Below are 12,404 nucleotides of genomic sequence, written 5' to 3'. Positions count from 1 at the left end.
ACTAATTTATTTTATTTATAAGTGAGTTGATGTAATTTAATATTAATAACAGAAACACATGATTTATAACATTTATGTACTTGCTATACATAAACATTTAATATGTATTATTTTAAGGCAAAATAATAGATGGTAGGTCTCTTATCAAGGTTTGGAATGTAGAATTGAAAGAGAAACATGTACCTTCATTATGCGCCTTTTAACATAATATGCTATATGACTGGAACTCTTGATTGATCTCATTGAAATATTTGTAAACTTAAATATTTTTTCAAGCAGCAACTGATTACATACGTAATCCATCAAATGCTGAGGCAGCTGAAATTTGCATTCAGTAATCACACACCATAACTTCTGCTAATTACCACGTTCTCAGCCTCCTTTCATAATTTCTACAAGTTTATAAATATCAGAAATTGAGCTTGGTTTTTCATAATTTTTCAACAAGAATTTTTAAACTACTTCATATGATTTTTTTCTCCTCCGTTTTCAAATTAACTTTACAGTGGCAAGATTTTTAGTTCCAGAATTTTGTCAGGTATAAAAGTCAGGCTAAAAGGTCAGTCATTCTCAGGTACATTCGATTTCATTTTCTAAATCATCTTAATGTTCTAAGCTGCTTAATCCTCAAACTGTCCATGCAGCTTCCCTTCTAAAATGCAGCCGTTGAACAGAAGGAAAGAACAATGCCAAAATGACAGCATAAAGATTCAGAGGGATGGTTTGCATAAAACTCTAATTGGCACTTTATATGACATTTTAAAGGCATTAAGTATTTCAAAGTCATTAAGAAAATTGTTATTATTGCACAAGTCATTTTAAAAGAATAAATTTACCCACTAGGCTATTAACTCCTCAGTATGAATTTCCTTTGAACAGTGAATAATCCATAGTGATGTTCTTACACTTTCATACTGTAATTAGAATTAATAACTTAAATTTTACAAATATTGTCTCTAAATAAAATTAATACAATGTATCTTGTGAAGTTGTTCCTTTTTAGACTTGGACATAAGCATTTTCATGAGCATGATGTATTTCCTTCCCATATGCTTTATTATTTTTGAGTTAGAGAGGAATAAATAAACAAATGATCATTTTTAGGGCAATCTGTAATCCTGACAAGTATAAAGTTCTGTCAGTGTTTCCCTTCTTTCAAAGGTGATTCCACAGAGTTGCTCATTGTTTGTCTCCCATTTTCATTTAGAATACTTCTCTGTTCCAGCTTCATCGGCTAATTGAGTACTCACCACACCACAGATGCGATGTGTACAGAAATGCATTCAAGAAAAGATTAAACCAGGAGGTTGCCAATTTGCAGTTGGACTTTAACCTGCTTGCTTTTAATAATGCTTGAATATAGATCCTAATTTATAGACTTGGTGTGAATAGTATTAAAACTTCCTGACTATTCCCTTGCACTTTGAATGTTCACTGACCTGTGAAGATAGCCAAGTGGATAAACTTATACTTAGACCCAGCAAATCAGAGGCTATTAGAAATTGAGCTAATCACAATTTTTTCTTTTAACTTCATGTTACATATGTATTGATTTTTTTTAAACTAAGAAGACCTGAAAATAAAAATGACACACTTAAACTGACTTTCAATTCTTTCTTAATGAATTGACAGTGATGGAGTCATTAATGTATATCCTAGTCTGCCTGTTTTTACATCCTCAATTTCACATTTTCTGGTAGTCACATGAGTTATACTTGGCTTGAGCCCCAGAAGGCAAAAGAGAGCCTCTGAAGGCAGAAGGCACCAAAGAAGAGGGGCTCTAAGGGCTGAGATGTCAGTTCCTGCCACTCCATCCATCTTGCTCTGTGTATTCTTTCATCTGGACCTTCCTTGAAGAGTGTGGTCAGCCATGTCCAATGTTGCCACAAAGAACAAGGAAGATTAATGCCAAAGGTTTTTCTGGTTTTGGTTTTTTTGCTTGAGGCAATTAGAAGCCACAGATAACCTTGTGAAATCAAGTCCTGTAGAGAGGTAAGGACATAATTCAGATGCCTGCTGGGTGAATAGTGAAGGGGAGGTGAGGAAGTGGGAAACAGTGGTGGAGGTGGGCTCATCTGTCAGGAAGCTTAGCAACCATTGCTAGAAAGTGAGCTCCTGGGGCCCCTTACCAGGGAGCCTCCTAGAATTGTGCAGTGCACAACCTGAACCAAGTCAGGCAGGGACCTAGTACCCGTAGCTTTTATTCTTTGCCACACTGAACACAGAACATAACTGACCCTTCATGAACGAACTTAATGAATGTTCCTTGAATGACATCCAAGAAAAATGTACCCAAAAGAAGGAAGAAAAGATTATTTACCAAGAATCTAGTGATGAAAATGAAAAGAAAATCATGTTTCTGTTTTGAAGATTATACCAAGAATCAATTCAATTTTATTTTGAGAATTAGGCAGAGTCAGAAGGAAACATAATGATAGTAATAATAGCACAGCCTTATGTTGGCATAAAGCTTGACTGCTCATGAACCTTTTTTTTTTCATATTCGCTGTTTATTTCTTTATGGAAAAGTGCAGCATAGGAAATTTAGGAAAGAACTCTAACCTAAAGAATGTTAAAAGTGAAACAAAAGGTAGGAAAAGAGAAGGTAGGGAAAGTTCTTAAAACAGATTTCCAACAATATTAACTCATGGTGTTGAGTAGTAAAAAGAAAGATTGAATTGACACCCAGGAATAACCCTGGGAGCAGAATGGATCAGAGAAGCATAGCGTATATAGCCTATGAAATCGTCCTATGTCATCACAATTTCATGTTAGTCTGAAACATGAAACAGCTCTGTGTAGCCTCCTATGCTCCCCGTTTAAAGCTGGACAAGAAAGCAGAAATTTGGGGAGGAATTCAGAGAAGAGCTATAAAGCTTATTAATGACTAAATGACTAGGACCTACTGTGACATTTTCAAAGAAATAAACTTTCTGTAAATCCTTATTCATTGTTTCAGAATTCATGATGATTGAAGTAATGTAACTGCATGGGAGAGGGGCTGATACCAATCATTCCAATGATGATTATTCTATAAAAGAAATATCCAGACTTGGCTGGAAGATCTTTGTAGCAGCAGATCTTCATCAAATGTTCTTTGGTTTACCTAGTTTAGCTTCCTTGGGGAAGCACAGAATCTTGTGGTGGTTAATGACTGCAGCGGGGATAGAATAAAAAGAAATGGGCCGACTCATTTAGACTAAGTAAGCAACGGAGGAGTTAGTTTAAACAGAGGTTGTCAGAGGGGGATTTGGAATCTACTTCTCTGGAGAGTTTTAAAAATAGGCCAGGCACTCATCTCCCTGGGATGGCCTCCGCCTGCAGAGTAGCTAGAGGACAGCTACAGCCCTCTTGCGTTCCCTGCCACCTCTACCCATAGCAAGGCGACAATATCTGAGGGGGCCTCCGGGCAGGGGAGCCTGCAGTAATCCAGGCTCGTTTCTAACTAGAGTCCTTTCTTACCACATGGCCACATGGAACGACAAGTATATAAGTGAGGGTGAGGTCTGAATGTTCCCTGAACCACACTCTGTTAGCATTACCGAGACAGGGAGTTCTGTCCGCCAGCACCGTCGGCTGAAAAGCATGAAGGACACCAGTTTGTACTGAATGGCAGTGCTCTGTTGGATTTCATTTGTTCCACTGTTGTGTGTGTGTGAAGATACAGTAAGTTACACTAATTGGAAAGGAATTTCTGTTAAAAATCTGGAAAACATCTGGGGAAAGAACCTTCATGTTTCTCGTGAGGTTAGGTTCTTATGTCAAGCGTTTGATTCTGACATTAGATCCTAACATTTAGCATTTGAATTTCCTTGGGTCTGAGACTTATCCCGGATTGTTGTCTCTTGCTAGCAGATGGGGGTTTTCCTCTTAGAAAATGAGCTCCCTTCCAGTCCCCTAGAGCTACTGGGTCACCGCCAGCTTCTCACAAGAGCTGAAGAGACAGCAGAGCTGACAGGCACAGGCAGAGTTAGCTTTAAATACCATGCACCCCATCATTTGGTGGGTGGGTATTGTTGCTAACTGTGCTTCCCCTTAAACAAAGAAAGTGGTGAGTTGCCCAAAAAAACAAGGATGTTCCATCTTAAGGATTAGGCTGAATTCTTTCCAGAGAAGCACCTTTTTTTTTTTTTTTAAGATGAATTTTATCCTAAAATATTTTCCAAATTTATTCAGGCACTCTATCCAAGGAAAATAAGCATTGTGCCGTGTAACTATAATCTTTAGAATTAGCACAACTTTCTCTTAGCAAAGGTCTATCTTTACTCATCAAGTGGTCTCTGATGGCCTGTGTGGGGTGAGGTGACTGCCAAGGTCACAGCTATGCAGGCTGCCCAAAGGAGACACTGGATCTGGCGACCTACCACCTAGTCAATTTACAAACAGGTGGTAAAAATAGGATTTTGTTCTCTTTTAATTGTTCTTTCCTCAATGCCCCTCATAACTGCTGCTTTTCTGAAAGGGCAATTTTGTTTTCTTTAGGAAAAGGAGTCTTCCCTTTACCTCCCAAATGCTAAGTTGATGCCCTTCCCCAGAAGTCTTCCCATTAATTAAGTTGGCCTGAAGGTCATAAACCATGATCAATTTGGAGGCTGGTTGCTGCAAGGTGCTAATTAACACCCCCAAAGAGGAACAGTGTCAACAATCAATAGAGAAGAACAGAGCACTGGTAGACTTATGGCTTTGATTTTGAAAAGGTATGGGAATGCCCTGTGATGTTTTCCCCCATACTCCTTTTGAATGTTAATGCTTTCTTGAAGATGATTTCAGACACACTGCTAGGATACTGCCTCTACTCGCTGAAGCAGAATCCTCTGAAGAGTTGCTGAGGCAGAACCGAAATCATGGCTCGCCTCAGAGAAGCAGCTGTATTGGCCGCTAATGATGCCTCACACAGAAAGAGGATGCTCCTTTAACTCGGGGTGTTAATGGGAAGTTTCTAAGCCTGAAACAACAGCTTTAGCTCTGGGGTGTGCCATCAGCTGCTTGCAGCTTACCACTGTCTACTGCTTTAACACAGCTTGGTTGGGAAGAATGGAAACTAAAGAGGCTTGTAACTACCTGTAACTGTTCCACCAGGAAATGGATCAAGTGTTTGTTCAGCCAGATCCAGGTATTTGACCAAAATCTGTATCTCTGATGGGCTAATTAAACGTTTTTCTCTAACTTTAAATATATGCATGAGCCATGATCGCATGGATGCCTTCTGGATCCAAGTTCTGAATTTAGATCTAGCTGTCAGATAAAGTCTAATTAAATAGTTGCTAGGTAAAGTTAATGCGAGCGGGTGAAATGTAACGATGCCTTTATTTTTAAAGCATGCTTAAGTTTATAATGCTACAGATACTGGATAAAGAGTAGTAAAACGCTTTTTTCTTTGCTAAGCTGCAGTAAATTATTCTTGAAAGCTGTTTGCCCATTACAATATATTTTTTTCTGTTCACCTAAAACATCCAGCCTTCCAAAATGTAACAGGGATGTTCTAATTTGTTTACAAAGGATCACAACCCAACAACTCATAATGATGGTGCTGACCGTCCCTGCTGTCCCTGGGTGATGAGCAGTATGCAGCCCTAGCCTTTTGAGGTATCAGCAAGCACTCTCTTTCACTAGGAAACACACAAGGGAAAGAAAACTGAGTAGAACAGTAAGGTTTATCGTTTGAAGTTAAAAGTTCCGGTTTGCTAGTGGTGCCTTTTGATACCCCCATTTACTGACTGGGCTCTTGCACGGTATTTTTCTGTTGTTCTCAGCAAGGCTGCAACCTTGCCCTGCAGTGCCTTTAAAACTCTTTAAGCAGATGTTAGGAGGAAGATGAAGATAGGGAAGAAGTAAAACTGAGGTTAGGACTCAGGCTGAAGACAAAGGTCTCCTGCTGACCAGCATGGTGAAACAGGTACAACAGGGTTTACTCGCAAACCCAAGCAAACGTGTCTGCAGGCTGACTTTGCAGGGATGGGCAGAGGAAACAGACTTTCTGGTGCAGTAGTGGGGGCTGGCAGCAGTTCTGAAACTGCCTGTTGACATTTGTAGCTGACCACATTCGCTTGTCTTTAAAACCATTATTTATGGACTTTCTACTAGCCTTGGTCTATTTTTTGAGTGTTCAAAATAATTTTACTCTTAACCATCCTGTGAATTCGGAAGCATCAGGGATGTTGTATTGGAACAGGAGTTCTGTATTTGGAAAAGAGGAATATGGAAGTAGCCATGTATTTATGTGAGCTGAGAAAATGGTGTGGGGGGAGTCATGGTTAAAACGCAGGAAGTACTTAGAAAGAGCCAGGAAGTCTTTACCTGGAGGTCTTGGCTGGCCACCAAGAGGGCCATGAATTCTTTGAATTTATAGGAAATATTTTGCATCTTTGCATATATATCCTGGAATGCAAGTTGCTGTTCACTGGATTCAGCCACAGAATTTCCAAAAGAGATGAGGTGGCTTTGGTGGAGGGCTCCCAATTGTGGGAGGAGATGTATAATAGGGTTGATGGGATGCTTAGACGTCTGGGGTGGCTGGGTGGGTTGGAGGGTGGGGAGTGCCTCCAGACACTCCAGCTATACAAACAGCCATGCAGCTGAGGCTTCCTTTAGCTCAGAAAGTCGACAGTGATTCTCTTCTGCGTCAGTCTCAGGATATGTATTACTTCAATCATTAAAAGCCAGGTTAACATTTCAACAGCCAGTTTCAGAACGGCTGCAGGATAGTGCAGCCCTTTGAGGAAGGTCGTCCCTGCCAGTCGTTGCAAATTCAGTCCCGCTTACGTAGCCAGTTCCCTTCCTGTTACAGTCTACAGATGGGTCTCACCACGCTGCCAGATAAATATAAACAAGGTACACAGGATGTCTCTGTGGGACAAAGTATCCTGTCCGTCATGTGTGAGTGTACACTGGACAAGCCTGTGAGTGTTCTTGTTCAATGGATGAACTACTTTTTACATCTACTTTTGAAATTATGTCAAGTCATATAACTAGGTTTGTGGCCTAGAAGTTTCAAAAATTAGGTACAGCAATTATGTGGTTTCGGAGTACTTAAAATACAGACTGCATTGTTTCACTGTACCTTGTATGCCATTAACAGCTGAGGGATGACGACTTCCTACTGATTCCGACATTCTTTTGGGGGACGCTACTCTTTTGAATTTTATGATTTGGGGTGGTTTACTTACAATCTCCATTCCTGCCTGGAAAATTAGAAATAAATCTCACTTTGCACAAAAATCAGTTAAAGAGAAAACAGTCGCTCATCATCACCTATTTCTTGAACACACACTATGTGCCAAGCAGGACTACACACGTACTGCATAGACTGCAGCTGTTATTGCAATTCATTGCGGGAGGGAGGGCGCCTGAGTTGAGGACCACAGAAGTGAGATGGTGAAATCAAATGCCTGTGTGTGGTTTCCCAGGACAAGGGGACAAATGCACTGAACTGATTCTGTTGCTGCCACTTGAAAAATAAGAAAAGAAACACGTCATTGTTTTAAGATAGATTTTCTCCAGATAAAGTATTTTTTCTTACCGTGAAATTGTAAAATAAGATGCTAATGAGATGAAAAGTCTGAACGACCCAAGCTTGAGATGGGTACGTGTTGACATTGATAGTTTCCATGTAAGACAATGGGATTTAGGATATTTTAAATGACTGCCCTTTCCCACCAAAAAAGCAAGATAGGTAAGAAAGGATTGACCCCTTAAACATAGGGAGGGTGCTTAATTCTAGCTGATTTCTCTATTTTGGACCCATCAGCACTGAGGCCAAAGAAAATTTAAAAAAACAAACAACTACTTCGTAAATCATGAGCTTTATGACTATTAAAGTGTCATTGTGACCCAGACTATTTGTGATTCTTTGAAACAGGATCTATTTCAAACACAATGGTCTGACATCCCAGTTAGGCTGGATGACGTGGGTTTTTTTTCCCCTCCTCTGTATCAGCCAGCACCTCCAAGTTTGAATTCAGTTCCCTGGACTCTAAGGGGCCAGGGATTTGCTTCAACCTCTATTTAGAGAGCCAGTGACCCCAGAGCAGCAAGGAATTCCTCAAGGACCTTGTTGTTTAATAAGGGGAAGTTGACGAACACCGTGGAGACACGTCCTGTAATAGATGCTGCCACAGGATGCAGGTGAAATGCTGCTGGGGACAGAGCAGGAAGCCCTGGTGCCTTGCGTGAAGGGAGAGACTGAGGCTCCACCAAGGAGGTGGGATTTGGTGTGGACCCCGAGGGAGGGAGAGAAAGCTGAAGGTGGGAATAGGGCGAGGAGGAGGGGATCAGGCAGAGAGCATCATGTCTCAAAGCTCAGAGGTGGGAAACCTGGAGGTGTTCAAAGTAGCAGGTGTCAGGTAGAGCTGCAGAGCAGACAGAGTCAGGATGCTTTCCTTAGGTGTCTGCAGATCAGTTACGTGTAAGTTTGTTTTTGTCCACTGGTCATTTTACTCAAAACCAAATGTGATTTGATCTTTGTTGTTTTTTGCACTTATTTTGAAAATATAGTAATACCTTAGAAAAATTCCACTGTCAGAGTATATGATCTAATTTGTGGTCCAGAAAACAAGGGTATTGGGTCCATAAGGGGGTTAATGGGTGGGTTAGGGTCTTGGACATGGGAGCACGTGGGTTTTCTGAGGGGAGGAGCGGTAAGACTTGAGCTTAGAATGATGAATCATGACGCAGTATAGAGGAAGTATGGGGAAAGAAAGAGAGGGCTTCTTTGCAAATTAACTAAAGTGAGTGGCCTATAGTGAGAAGGACCATGGCTGGGATGGACTGCTCACACAGGGCTTCGTGACTAATTCAGGGTGTATACACTTTGTGAACATCAGAGTCCAGGGAGCTTGGTTTGAGAAAAGGGATGTATTATATGACTTTTGAAAATGGCATCTTTTAACTAAGGTTTCCTTAGTCCATATTAAAACTAGACTCTATTTCCTGAGCACACACAAATGGACCCAGCAAAGGAAAGACAGGTATGCTGCGTGTTGGGGGAAGCCAGTCAGGATTAAAATACTGCCACGAGTAACTCCGGTCCTTCTTGTACTTAAAATAACTGCCTTTTATTTTTATTAACACTGATGATGGTTGTGTCAAAATCTTTCAAAATAATTTACTCGCCCAAATTCCGCTGTTCATCTAAAAGAAACATTTCATTTTTTAGGTAAAAGCAATCGTGAACATTTCCTAAGAATCATTTCTACCCAAAAGGGACATTTTACTCTAAGACAGACATTTACAAAATTTAGAGGTCTTTGAATATTTTTGTACTGTGGTGGCCAAGTGATGACATTTATTTCTATTTCTGCATCTTATTATACTGATGCTTCCTTTAACTTAAACATGCTGTTGAGCTTTCCAAATCTGTAAATTATTGATTAGCTGATTGCAGGTTTAAAATCAAGCAGGCTTTTCTAGGGATTTCGATCAGTCCCAGGCAAAATTGTGAAACAGTTGTCATTTCTTTCTGGATCTCTGGATCTCCATCTCCCTTTATAACCATCTCCTGCTCTTCTCATCTCTACCCAGTCTCCTTTATCCTTCCCCAGGACTCTCCTGCTGGACGATCTGCTCACAGTACCCATGTCTGCTTCCCACAAGTCCTTTCTAGCAGCCCCTCGTTCCCGGCAAGATATTCCTTCAATTTCCTTTCTATCTACCACATTTCTCCCTCCTTCAAATAGGAACAGTATTCAAAGACAAATCCCTACTAATGTGTTAATGTGTCACTTTCCTTGATAAAATACTGCAATTTAATAGAGACCTTTGATGATTTGACCAAATGAAGTTATTTTAATAGGAACTTGGACACCACAAAATATGCTGGGAAGGGAGAGGCTTACAGTTTATAAAGATTTGTAGAGTTCTCAAAATGCTTTCATCTCTAATTTCTCCTCAATTTGGTATATCCAAAAGGGGTTGATGGTAAAAGGGTCAGAGAATAAGAGTATATATTTATATTTTAGCAGGCCTCTCAAAACACATGACTAGGCTACAAAGAGGGTTAACCATATCCTTGCATCTGCCTTTTAATCAGCATAGGGTGGTAAAATTGCAAATTAAAACTGAGTTTTAAATCATTCTAGTCGTGGCTTCCCTGTGAAGAAGTGAGACCCCAGACTTATTTATAGGGAGATGTGGGTCATAATTTGAATTGAGATGACTAGGTTATTTACTGGATCTTCTTGGAATGGTTCCCCTCAGTGCAGCCCACAAATGAATTGTGTACCCATTCTAAAACCTGAGTTATGGGATAAGCCTAGAAATGATAAGATGTTGAGCTAGGAGACGAAGACTTGATACTTTGCCTCGTACAAAGGCCAAGGCTGGAGAAGACTGGTCCAGGGAGTCATGGCGGTGCTCACTGAGTGGAGACCAGTGGTGGGAAGGGAGGGACTGAACAGGTATTGCTATACTAGTCAGCCAGCTTACAGCTAGGGAGTCATTAACACAGGCTCACAAGGTTCTGTACCCAGTTCTCCACTGTTTCCATTGAACTTCACAGACCTAGCAATCTTTATGTTGTAAATATACACAGTTAATGGTCCTCATTTTTCTTCTATTTCCCATTTGGATTAGGTAGTGTTTTCATAAAAAACTTCCTGAAAATGCATACCTGCCTCAGCTGTGTTGAGAACAGACAAAGACAAGGGCTCTGGCTTCATCTGGGCTGGAGGGAAAATGGACATAGAATGGGATTTTAGTAAGCCAGTGGGGATGGCAGGGACCAAAGAGAGGGGTCCTCAATAGGATATGAAAAGACAAGAGGGAACATGGTAGGTACTGCCTAGGCATCTATTCTTCCATCACTACATGGCTTTCTTTTGGCCCAGCCCTTGGAGAAAGTTTAGAGATTCCTTCTTTTCTCTGAAAAATATGATGGTGAGCCTAGAAATAAAGTTGCCCGTTGGCGTTGACTCTTTCTCCTTCCCTTTCTTTATTCTGCAGCTTCTTCAAGGTGCAGCCACCATGATCTCAGCAGGCTGATGATGGAAGAGAAGGAAACTGGGAGACCCTGTGCTCCAGCTTCCCTGGACGATGGATGGAGGACAGCCTATCCCTTCACCCCTAGTGCCCCTTGGGAACGTGTCATCAGATTCTAGCATGTCTCTGGAGCAGAAAACCACATTTGTTTTTGTGATTTTGTTGTTTATTTTCTTGGGCATCCTCATAGTCAGGTGCTTCCGGATCCTTCTGGACCCTTATCGGAGCATGCCAACCTCGACCTGGGCTGATGGACTTGAAGGCCTGGAGAAAGGGCAGTTTGACCATGCCCTTGCTTAGCAGGACAGGAGCAGGAACCCATCCTGAGGAGCAGAAATGCTTCATGTCTTGGCGCAGGACTCTCTTTAGTCAACGTTCTCAGCAACTCACATTTTATCCGTATCTGGTTCTAGAGCCACAATTCATTTATTCGGTGAACTTTGGAGGATATTGGAAATGGAGGTTTATATTCTTAACCCAAAATAGGAAGGTTTAAATTTCAATATTTACTCAATGAATGAATGTTGAATGTGTGTGATGGTGCAACTGAGAACATCTATAGTGACTTTGCCTAAAATGAAGCCCTACCGGACCTGACCAGAGAAAAAGACTAGAAATGATCTGATCTGAATCTGATGGCAGGGCCAAAAGAGGCTTCCTTGTTCTAATCATGTCTCCCAGTTTGTTTCATTTTCATGGGAATCTGGGTCCTGGGCAGAGAATGAGGAAGAAGTTGCTGAGTGGACCCAAAGCAGGTACTTGTTTTCTCCTAAAGCAAAGAGCACTGAAAGGCAATAGGAATGCTTAGAAGAGGTGGTTGATCCTTGGAAAATATGGGTGAGGATGATATCATTTTACTTTTCAAATAAAACTGAATTCAAAGGCTTACAGAGGTTGAAAAACTATTTACCAGGCCAAGTACATTCTGGGTATTCATATTAATAACATGCATAGAGGTAACTATACATAACCTGAATTTACTTTCTTTGCACAACTGGTTGAAATAATAGGTTGCAAGTACTGCTTCAACGTTTTTTTTTAAATAAAAAGTTAATTGTTTAGAGGAGAAGACTTTTACAGTCTTAAGAGGAATGTGTGTTTATGACTGAATAGAAACCAAATAAAATTTTTCAAGAAACAGAAGCGTCTCCTCTCTTATTTCAGCACTCGGGAGGCAGAGAGTGGCATCGAATACTGAGGGCTAACTGTTCTGAGAAAGAGAGCAAAGCCCACAAAATGTCATGTAATTCATCCCTCTCCCATTTCAGGAAGGGCTCCCACAAATTTTTCTGACACGTAAGACCTATTCTAAGCACTGTTTAAGTCCCCCCAAAAGAGAGATATGAAAACCTCTTATTCCAACTTCTGTACTGATAGGAAAAGCTTGCATCTAAACTCCTTAGGTTGTATTTATAGTCTATGTCTTCTAA

At 40.7% G+C, this 12,404-nt stretch overlaps 1 protein-coding gene across 1 annotated transcript; it reads left to right on the top strand.

The window, feature by feature from the left end:
- The first annotated feature begins 1,961 nt into the window (after positions 1 to 1,961).
- On the top strand, positions 1,962 to 12,114 carry CTXN3 (cortexin 3). The gene is made up of 3 exons (XM_024757173.1): positions 1,962 to 2,020; positions 4,483 to 4,697; positions 10,939 to 12,114. Exon 3 carries the CDS (start codon positions 11,029 to 11,031, stop codon positions 11,272 to 11,274), a length of 246 nt encoding a protein of 81 aa, XP_024612941.1. The 5' UTR covers positions 1,962 to 2,020; positions 4,483 to 4,697; positions 10,939 to 11,028; the 3' UTR covers positions 11,275 to 12,114.
- Positions 12,115 to 12,404: the final 290 nt, after the last annotated feature.

This window comes from Neophocaena asiaeorientalis, unplaced genomic scaffold (genome assembly GCF_003031525.2).
Source record: "Neophocaena asiaeorientalis asiaeorientalis breed wild unplaced genomic scaffold, Neophocaena_asiaeorientalis_V1.1 scaffold149, whole genome shotgun sequence".
NCBI classification, from domain to species: domain Eukaryota; kingdom Metazoa; phylum Chordata; class Mammalia; order Artiodactyla; family Phocoenidae; genus Neophocaena; species Neophocaena asiaeorientalis.
This window is presented reverse-complemented; position numbering and strand designations above follow the sequence as displayed.